Source organism: Thalia democratica, chromosome 1 (genome assembly GCF_965202585.1).
Source record: "Thalia democratica chromosome 1, ktThaDemo2.hap1.1, whole genome shotgun sequence".
NCBI lineage: Eukaryota > Metazoa > Chordata > Thaliacea > Salpida > Salpidae > Thalia > Thalia democratica.
The window spans coordinates 88,372,301-88,383,858 of record NC_139165.1 but is presented as its reverse complement, the minus strand read 5'-3'; the positions used below and the strand labels follow the sequence as shown (position 1 = coordinate 88,383,858).

Genomic DNA, 11,558 nt, shown 5'->3' with positions numbered 1-11,558 from the left:
TTCTTTTTTAATTAACATTTATAACAGTACAATATTTTTAAGTTAAGACCTAGATTTTCTAATTTAATTTCAGTAAAATCTCTTTGAAAAAAAATATTATAAGTTTTCACATAAAAACTGTTATAAACTTTTAAATAAAAGTTTAAATAAATAACTTTTCTAAAAATTACAGTTAGTTTTTACATAAACAGCTTATACGAAAATAAAACTACCTAATAAAATTGATACTGTAAAAAATAAATTCAAGTTTTATTTTTCATTCATAATAATTAAAAAAGAAGAAAAGAAAAAAAAAGTTAACTTAAAACTTGTTTAGAAATTCATCTTAACAACCTATTTAAAAAATTATAGAAAACACAAACTGCTTATAACACAAAAAGAAAACACCCGAAAATATACTCCTGTTGAGAAAAAAAAATTCATAGATTATATAAAAATAATTAGAATTTTTTAATAACAAAAATATATAGACTATATTTTTTTTCAAATTATTACAAAGTTAATAATTTATTTTTTAGTTCAAAAAATTTTGCGTACAAAGTTTCAATGGATACAAACATATTATACAATATCTAATTATTCATATATTTTTAGAGGGAAAACGGTTCTAAAAATAAAGTTGGCATCAAAAAATACTTAACTATTTTCCGAGTGTTACAAACTCATATTTATATAGTTTTTTTTTATAAATTAAGTTCTAAGTTTTCAAAGAATAATAACACCTAACAACTTTCTAATTAACAACAGTTTCATCTTTCTGTAAGTTGATGAGGTTGTTGGCAGCTTTAGCAAGATCACTTATGCTGATTCTGCCTTTCCTGTTGATGAAATCGGCTACCGACTGCAGTTCCTCCATTGATATGTAGATCAGTTTGCCTCTGTCGTCTATCACTCCTGTGAGAGAAAAAGTTTTTTACCACAAGGTTTTGTAAATCAAATGAGTTTATTTTTAAAATTTGAAAATAAATTATTTACACGGAATTGCATATAGAAAAGCAAAATAGTTTGATTATTAACAGTTTAAAAAAAATAAGTAAAAAACAATATTGGATTTACAAGAACCTGTTTAATATTGAGAAACAAATTAATGGTTGCTTAAAAAAAACAACTGCATAAAATGTATAATGTAAATATTAACATGTACTAATATTTTTTTTATCATACTGTTACTTCTGTTAGAATAAATATTCTTTTATTGCAAAATTCTTTTCATATTTAAACAAGTATTAAAAACAAGAATAAATCAAATTTTATGTACGAAATATAAAGATATAAATAGACAAATATAAATAAACTACATGATTTCAAATGCAATAAAAATAAAATAAAAGTATAATCAATTACTGCTTTTTAGAGAGCAATAACAGGTTAACGTATCAACTAAAACATACTATGTGAAAAATATTTGCATGACACAAACTAATATGGCTGGTGTAAAATATTATCAAAAAAAATCAATTTGTAAGATATGGTGAAACTTTCTATGACTTGAACATTTTGAAAAGTTTATATCATTAAGACAATTATTTTTAGATTTCCATAGCTGTATGTAATTGTATTATAACTTAGAAATTCGAAAACTAAGTTTTAAGTAAACTTATGTAACTGACTTTTTTTTCAAGTTTTACAGTAGTTGATAGTAAAAAGATAGATAAAGCTAAGACTGGTAAACAAATTCATAAACATTTTTAGATTAAGTTTTATGTATTTTAAAATTTATTTTTTACAATAATAGCATTATATTGCAGCTAATATCTTTATGAATAACAAAAAAATTTGTATTTATTAACCTTATATTTTAAGTAAATGTTATACATAACTCAACAACTAAATAAACTGATAAAAGTTGAATAAACAACAACAGTAAATATTTAATTATTATTTTTCTTTTTATTTGGTTATTAACACAAAACATTTTCATCTTAAACTGAAACAGTTGTTTTCTAAAAAAAAAATAAACAGATATATGTGAAGTAAAAAACTAAAAAATACTTTATATAGTGAAGTTAAATATTTTTAAAAAAACTTTGTATAAAAAAAAAAGTAATTACTACCTTTTTATGAGTTATTTTTAAAAACTTCTTCAAAACAGATTATAACAAAAACTCAAGAAATCATTAGTATTTAATTTCATAAATAATTACTAGAACTGAAACTAAACAAAAATAAAAACGCAATTTACTGCAATGCAAGTTCTTACAAAAAAATTAATAGTTATGAGAATTTGTTTATTATTTCTTTTAATAAAATTCTTAACAAATATTTAAATAATACTTTGTTAATTTTGAATATTAATTTAATTGCATATTTTATTTTCTAAAAACTTAAACTAAGTTTTTGATATGGCTAAAAACATTTTAAAACTTACTCAATTATAATAATTTATAGTGATTGTAAATTTTCTGATTTTGAATGTTTACTTATCTAGATTTATTCAGTCATAATTTTACAATTTAAATCAACTTGAGATTTTTTTATCAAATATAAATTAAATTTTTAGCAATGGCGCCTTTAACATTTTTTTAACAGTTTGAATTTTCGGAATTTGAATTGCCAGTATTTAATTTTCATGTAAGCGTTTTGAAATTTTTTTTCTAATTGTTTACACATTGTAAATTGTTTGTAATAAAACCTAGCTTATCAGATCAAAGAGTTATTCTTTAGTACAGGGTTGCCACTTTTTTAAACAAAAATCTTTCCTGAGTGACCAGAAACATCCCTGAGTTTCCCTAAGTTTTTATTAAATCTTTGAAAAATTTATTGATTGTTTAAAAACTACAATGCTAGTTCAAAGAATATTGAAGAACTAGCCGCAAGGTTAAAAAAATTCTAAATAAGCACTTAAAAATAAATAAAATTTATGTTTTTGAACAAAATATTGAAACTGGACTTACTAAATATCATTCTAGATCTAGAAAAGATTTCCCAGAGATTTTTTAAAAAATCTTAAAATTTCCCCGATTTTTTTTTAATACCAAAACTGCCCTGAGCTTCCCTGAGTTAGAAAAAAAGAATCGAAATTCCCTCAGTTTCCTGAGTGTTCCCTGAGTGTGTGGCAACCCTGTTAGTATTAAAAATAGAAAACAATAACCTTAATAATCTATTAAAACATCCAATAAGTGACAACTATCTTACTTTCTTATAAGTGATTTAAAGATTTTGTTTGAATACAAACTCAAACATAAAAATTAACTGATAAGGTGAACAATTTAAAGTAATAAAATTTGAAACCAAATTACGTTTTGTAACCTTATACAGATATTTTTATAAAACAGAGACTTAAAGTTGTACAAAAAATGAAAACATATCAACTTAATGATAAAACTTTTAAAAACGACTTATTAACAGAATGGTAGTAATGCAACACTACAAGCTACATGTACAGTTTTATAAAAAAAATAACTTTATAGACTTTCAAAAAGTTTTATTTATAAATAAACTATCTACTAACTAACTAATATATACAAATAAAACAAACCAGTAATGGTGCCATCACCCAATAAAGTTTGAACCCTGTCAATTGTATCTTGCACTTTCAATCCGAAATGTGAAGCTAGTTCTTCTATAAATATCACTTTTGTGGTCTGTTTGGTAATAATTAGTTTTTTTTAAATATATAAAACATCGTAAAAATTATAAATAAAGCTAGAGAAGATTATTTAAGTTTACTATTTTTTGAACTAGTATCAAATAAAATAGTTAAGGGCATGGAGGGGGGGTCCACCTTGATTTTTACAAGTTGATCTTTTTTATAGAGTTTTATCTGAGCTATCAGACATTTTTAACCGCTTGAAAAAATTCAAAGTATTGTTTTGAGATATGAGCGATCAAAGTCGGTGACCTCAAAAGGTTCCTAATGGTAGGCGCAAACTAAAAACGCAAAAAAAGACCATTTCACTAAAAATCTATCTCCTCCTTCATTTTTAAAGCAATCTTTTTCAAATTTTCACAGAAAAAGTATTATTAAATTTAAAAAAGATTAAATGCAGAAACTTTCTAAATTTTGTAAAATAAAATTTTTACCAAAAAAAAAACCACCTATTTTTTTTTGTTTTTTTTATCTAAAATTTTTGTTTTTTAATATTTTTAAAATTCCAACATTCAAAGTCTTTCAAACTATAAAAGGAACTTTTCCTGAAAATTTGACGTCTCTAGCTCAAAAAATGTAGGAACTGTATTTAAAAAACAGTGATTTTTTAAATTTCCGAGAAAATTGGCCCCGAAGATTTAGATTTTCAAAATGATGTTTTTGTGCATACGTTTGTATCGGAAACTTTTATAAAAATTACAATATATCAAAAGTTAAACAGTATTTTTTAATTCTATAAAAACTGGCTTGTAGTTTGTACTTTAAGCTTTCATATAAAATCCAATGTTATTTTTAGTAAAAAAAATTTCGTCAGTTGATATAGTTAGTTGAAGTCGAATGATTTTTTTTGATTCTTGGTTATATCTTTAAAATATTTTTGAAACTAATTTTTACTAACATTAAAATAACCATTAAACTCTCCCATAAAAATTAAACTACCTTAATATACTCAATAAATTCTCCCACGCAAATTCAAACTACCTTAATACAATTAATAAACTAATAATACCTTATCATAATCAATAAATCGCCCAAGTAAACTCCAAATACCTTAATATAATCAAAAAATTCAAAATACGTTAATATAATCAAAGGTTATATTTTTCTAAATACTTTTAAAATATATTTTTTGTAACTTTAATATAATAATTAAACTACCTTAATCGAAATAATGCCTATAATCGAAATTCAAAATACTTTAATACACTTATTAGATTCCAACTACCTTAATATAATCAATGAATTCAAATACCTTAATATAATCAATGAATTCAAATACCTTAATATAATCGATGAATTCAAATACCTTAATATAATTAATAAATTGCAAATACCTTAATATAGTCAATGAATTCTCCCAGTAAATTTTCTTCTTCGTCCTCATCGATCTCCTCAACTCCCTCCTCGTCAACGACGAAATCCTTCATCAACTTCTGATACTCCTCCTCTTCTTTCTGTTCCTTCAGCTTGCGGAGCCTCTCCTCTTCCATTTCCTGTGAAGAAAAATTATTTGTGAAATTTTGTGATAATTACATTTTTTCAACAATAGGATTATTAAACAAAGACTCTTATAGTAATTTTTACTAAACTAAAAAAAAGAAACTTTTTATAAACAATTTCGATATGAATACCAATTAATCTTAGGTTCAAAATATTTTATATTTCACTATAATATAGTATATAATTCTTTCTTAGAAAAGATTTTTTTATAACATATTCAGATTTTTATTTTAAAAACTTTACAAAAAGATTAAAACAATCGTTAAAACAAATATTTATTTTTAAGCTATAAACCTAAGCTGAGATGTTAGGAAAAAATCTAAACTAGCCTAAGTGTGTTTACATCTTGATGATATTAATGTCATAATTTTTTATAAAAAGTATATTTTATTTTTTACACTACTTTATATTTGTTTTATAATTTATTTTCAAATAAGTCTTTAAAGTAAAATACATTTTCATGAAACAATCAGCCAGACCTGTCTCTTTTCCTCTTCTTCTTCCAGCTCTCTCACCTTCCTGCTTCTCTCGTCTCTCTCCTCCTGCTCCTTCTTCCTCTCTTCCCTCTCTCGCATTTCCCGCTCTCTCGCAATTCTCTTCTCTTCCTTCTCCTGCATCTTCCTCAATTTCTTCGCGCCGATCTTGCCCTGCTTCTTCGCTTGAACCTCGTCGTTTTCCTCGTCCGAGTTTTCCGCTTCTTCTTCGGCTCTGGTGGTTTTTATTTGAAAGGTTACCTTAGAACAGATGTTTGTTATAGTTTTATACATAGAGATGTGCAAATTAAATATTTTAATTATAACCAGGTTTCGGTGACAAAAAATTGCGACCTCTTCAAGTAAAATAAAACAGTAAAGTAATGTTTCATTTTACTTAAAGAGGTCGCAATTTTTTGTCACCGAAACCTGGTTATAATTAAAATATTTAAATTGCACATCTCTATTTAAATAAAGTCTTCACATTTCAGTAAATAGAGCAGTCTTTCTTAGGTAAGACAAATAATTGTATTATAATGTTATACTAAATGTTTTATAGTATTAGTTTTGCACAAACATACACTGTTATATCATTAACTTTTGGTTTCAGTATTTGTACCTCATCACCTCAAAATTTCACATCTTAAACTTGTAAAGCCTAATAGGTCTTCTTGTGTATTTTTATGAACTTTTTTACAGACAAATGTTACAATCTAGCTGTCGTTTTATTGGTTACATGACTATTCGAATTAGGACAATTCAAACTCCGACAATTCAAATTCTTGAAAAAATATTTAAAAGACAATATCGCAATAAGTATTATAGATTTAAAAAAAATAAAAGATATATATGTAGATCTTATTAATATCTACAAGCCACTTTCTTTCTTTTTTCAAAATCTACAATACTTCTCAAGGTAATTAAAAACTACTAAAAATAACTATGTTGTTTACTTTATTAAAGCCATATGTCAAAAAATACTTAATGTTTTACAAAAAGAAAAAAAATGGCTTGTAGATATTAATATGACCAACATATATATTTTTTATATTTAACAAATATACATTAATTTTTATTTATGGAAGTTTCAATTTTTTTAAAGAATTTGAATTGTCCAAATTTGAATTGTCCAAATTTGAATTGTCCGAATTTGAATAGTCGTGCACCCTGTTTTATTAGTAGCTAGATTTGAGTTTTAGTCTAAATCTCTCAAAATTGTTTTATTTTTTTTACATAAATCCTTAAACCTTAATCCCTTACCTTAAAAACAATAAATCCTTAACAGTTAAAAATTAAGGCCATAGGGGGGTGAGCCATGTTTTTTACAAGTTGATTTCATTTTATAGGGTTTTTACTAAGCTTCAAGCTGCTTTTTGCCGTTTTAAAAAATTCGAAATACTGTTCAAGATATGACAAGTCAAAGTCAGACCACATAATAGGTCTCCTATGGGAAGGGAAAACTAAAACAGCGAAAAAAGACTATTTTATTTAAAATCTATCTCCTCCTACAACCATTTTTAAAGCAATCTTCTTCAAACTTTCACAGTCTAACCTTTATAAATTAAAAAAAAATGTTACTTTGAACTTTAAAAAGTTTTAAGTAAAATTACTTTTTATTTTTGTTTTTGTGATAATTTATTTTTTTATTAAAATTGATAAGTTACATTTTTTTTATAATATACAGGGTTGCCATTCACTTTTTGAAAAATTTTTCCAGGTTTTCCAAATTTCTTCCAGGTTAACATTTTTGGGTCTATGTTTAGTTTTAAGTTAATTTCTATAAAAGAAACTGTGTTAAATAGTACAAAAACATTTGAAAGATGCTGTAAAGTTACTTTAAATGTGTTTTGGAATAAAAAAAAATTTTCTTATTTATATGATAGAATTTTTGTGTCAACTTGAAATTTTAGTACTAAATATGTTAAAATTATTAAAAATTCCAGGTTTTTCCAGGTTATTTTTGTCTAAATTGTCAAATTCCAGGTTTTTCCAGGTTTCCAGGTAAAGTGGCAACCCTGAATATAAGAAAGATTTCCTAAAAATTTGAAGAAGATTGCTTGCAAAATGAAGAAGGAGATATATTTTTAGTGATTTTTTAAATTTCCAAGAAAGTTGACCCCAAAAAACTTGCGGTCCATACGGTTGTATAGGAAACTTTTTATAAAAAATAAAATATCCTAAAAGTTAAACGATATTTTTGAATTTATTAAAAACAGGCTTGTAATTTGTACTTAAAGCTTTCATATAAAAGCCAAAGTTAGTTTTTGTAAAAAAAAAAGTGTTTACCCCCCTATGGTCTTAACTGTTAGTTACTATTAAACAAAAAACTTAATACAACAGCAATTACGAAAAACAAACAACTTTGTGTTTGATATTTTCAAAATAATTTTCTAAATTTTACTTTCGTATCAGAAATAAGTATTGTTAACATAATAATTGACAAAAATATAAGTTTAAAATATGTCATTTAAATTAAGTTTAGTTTAGTTATAAATATTATAAGCTAAGTAATATGAATTCCAACTTATATAAAAACATTATTTAACAAGAGAAAATTTCACTGCTTTCACAACTTAATGTATTCGTTCAATAATTAGTTATAAAGTATATGACTGCAAGTATTTAAGTATAAAATAACAAAAATACAGCTGTCAAAAAGATATTGATACTTTTCCTAAAAACAATAATTAAATGGAAAAAATTGAATTTAATAGTATATTAAATAAATAATGATGTTCAAAGATATTTTAGAACAATCATAAACCTTTAAAAACCAAAGTATAAAATTTTTAATGTACATTTTTTTAAATCTAACTCAAGAGTGGCATGCCTTGTTATTAGTGATCAAAGTTTTGTTGAATATCAATATATTTATGATAAAAATGTTGTGTGTATCATTTAAAAATAATATTCTATAACATTAAAACAATAAGTTACAGAGTAAGAATTAAAAATATACAAGGGCGCAAAACTATTCAAATTCGAACAACTCAAGTTCTTTAAAAAATTATTAAAGGGCCAAAACTCAAAAATTTAGATATGTTTGAAAAAATACAAAAAACATATGTAGGTCTAACTAACTCCTATTAACGCATTTTAGGTGCAAAATTTTAACATAACTTGATATATGCATTTTAAAATATAGTTATTTTTAGTTATCTTAAAGATTCTCATTTAATATTTTTTTTGCATAAAAAAATGTTGGTAGGTATCAATTAGACTTAGATAGGCAATTTTTATCTTTGTCAGTTATTTATTATATTTCGAGTTGTGGCTCGTTAAACATATTTCAAAGAACTTGAATTATTATGTAATGTACAAATAAACAAGCTTTTGTTGTTTCATAATATCACCTTTAATTTGTATTAAATTAAGAAAAATTTTAAATTCTTATAAAACAAGTTTAACTCTTGAAGTAAAAGCCTAATCATAAAAGAAAACGAACAACGTTTTTATGCATTCTATCTTTTATAATCATTTTAAACACCTTACAAAAATTATTGATTAAAACAAACAAACTGTTGCTGCTGCATTCTGTCTCTTATTCCCTGCCTTCTTCTCCTCCTTCCAACCGGACCATCATTTGCCACTTGAACCGGCCTCTGACGCACACGACGTTCTGTTTAACAGAAACAAGCAATTACCAATTTATAATGAACACCTGCATTTTTACTTAAGATTCAAAAAAGTAGGTTACAAGCAGCTACATCACTTATATGTTTATGTTTCAATGGAATGGAATTGGCAGCAAACAAAATGTAATGTTTTAGAAGTCAATAAAGTAGCTTACTTAAGTCAATCTGTATAAGTGATGAAAATATTGCTCAAGTTATTTTTGCAAGTAAGCTTTTTAAAAAAGTTGCCAACATGTTTTTTAACAATAACTAAAAATGTATAAAGTAAAAGGAAAAAGACACAAATTTTTAAGGTCATTTGGGCTAAGACATTTTTTTTAAATTTTCATCTTGTCTTAAATGTATTTGACTATACTTGCAGTCGCTATTTACTGTTTTGTAAATTTCAAATTAGTTTTTGAGATATTAGGGAACAAAGTTTAAACGTTTAATGGTCTCTTAATGGTAGGACAAAGGCAAATAGACTATTTAATTAAAAATATATCTTCTTCTACAGTTTTTTAGCAATCGTTCAGAAATTTTTTAGTTGCAAACTAGCTTAATAATAAACAATTCTTTTATACAGTTTATTTTAGTTTGATTTTTTTTCTTGAAAACAGTTTATCATTTATTTTATTTTGGTCATAAAATTGCTTTTTTTTCTTATAACTGTTATAAAATATATCCTCAAACAATTAATACAAGGAATATTTCCTAAAATTTTGAGGTTAATTAATTTAAAATGATGTAAAAGTTAGACTATTTGTAGATCTTTTAAATTTTCATGAATATTGGCAATGAAAATTTTCTCATCCATATATTTAATTTGGAAGCTTTTTACATAGCTGCCTATATCAAAAATTTAATTTGTTTTTTTATTCTGTGAAAAGTATATTATATTTTTTATTAAGCCATTATATAAGGAGCATTTTGATTTAAAAAAAAAAGTTGAAAATTGTGAAAAACTTGATGAAAAACTGAAGAAAAACATAGGTTTAAATGAAAAAGTATTTTGCTTATTTAGCTTGTGGCTACCATATGAAACCTCACCTAGTTTTGATCTCTTATATTTAACAGTTACTACTTTTTAACCAATAAAATAAAAGAATCTTAAAGCTAACATTGAAATTTAAAAAGTCAAGTTAACTTTAAAAACAAGGTGGGCCAACCTTAACCTAAATAGTTAAAACTTCAAGAAAATTTGAAAAACTAAGATTTTAAGAGATGCTGACTTAGTAATATTCATAGGATCAATTAGTATTTCGAAACTTATTAACCTACCGGGAGACAAATGTTTTACAACATTATAATTTTCAAAAATTCATACCCTACTAATTGTTTTTTTAAGAAACTATTTTCTGACAATTACTGTTACTAAGTCTAAATGGATTTTTCTAAATTTAGGCAATAAATAATAAACTGTTTTTCTGAGTTAATTTTTGAGTTTTTAGTAAGTGAGAAACACTTTTAAAGGTTGAGAACACAGATAAATTTGCTTTAAAAAACAAATAGCCATTAATTTTTTGACTAAAACAGCAAATATACTTAACTACTTGTTGTAATACCATGTTATACTACAAAAAAATTAAACTTTATTCTAAAAGCATACATTAACTTATAATTCAAATTTCAAATCTACAGTTAAAGACATTACCTTTAATTTCTTTTCCTTGATTGACAAAGTAGATAATAACTCCAATTAGTACTGCAACACAAGCTAATAGTATTGGATCCATGATATCGAATAGTTTTACTTAACTATAAATTGTTTTAACTTTTAAATATACAGCAAGATAAAGAAATTATGTTTAATGAATTACGGTTGCTAAACATTTTTATAAATATTTTTTCCAGATTTCTAAATTTCTACCAGGTTTATGAAACTACAAGTTTTTTAGTAAATTTGAAGTACAAATTTAATTTAAGGTCATAATTGGTATAAAATATTGAAAAGTTACTATAGTAATACTTTCAATGTGTTAAATAAAAAAAATAATAAACAATTTTTTGTAATATCTTAATAGTTTTTTTGATGTTTAATATGCAACATCATGTATATATAATGTATATATAAATTTAAGTATAAAAAAAATATAGATAAACAAGAGCTTTTTAAAAAATCAATCTCAATTGACTTGGTCAATCTACAACAAAAACTTTTAAGATGTATAAAATTGCAAAGGGTGCAAAACAATACAGTTGTGTGCAAACATTCAACTACAAATAAAAATGCAAACTACAACTATAAGTAATACGGGAACGGGTCTAAATTGCACAAGGACAATTTAGCAACAAGGTTCAATTTTGCTAGGAGGGAAATTTTTGCACGAGAGTAAAAAAACAGAAAAGAAACATATATAAACATATATATATATACATAAA

At 24.3% G+C, this 11,558-nt stretch overlaps 1 protein-coding gene across 1 annotated transcript; it reads right to left on the bottom strand.

Moving 5' to 3' along the window:
* Positions 1 to 391: 391 nt before the first annotated feature.
* Positions 392 to 10,951, bottom strand: LOC145832845 (uncharacterized). The gene is made up of 6 exons (XM_082940103.1): positions 10,831 to 10,951; positions 9,082 to 9,181; positions 5,569 to 5,797; positions 4,924 to 5,082; positions 3,479 to 3,584; positions 392 to 894 (listed from the first exon to the last, which is right to left on the bottom strand). Exons 1-6 carry the CDS (start codon positions 10,910 to 10,912, stop codon positions 734 to 736), a joined length of 837 nt encoding a protein of 278 aa, XP_082796229.1. The 5' UTR covers positions 10,913 to 10,951; the 3' UTR covers positions 392 to 733.
* Positions 10,952 to 11,558: the final 607 nt, after the last annotated feature.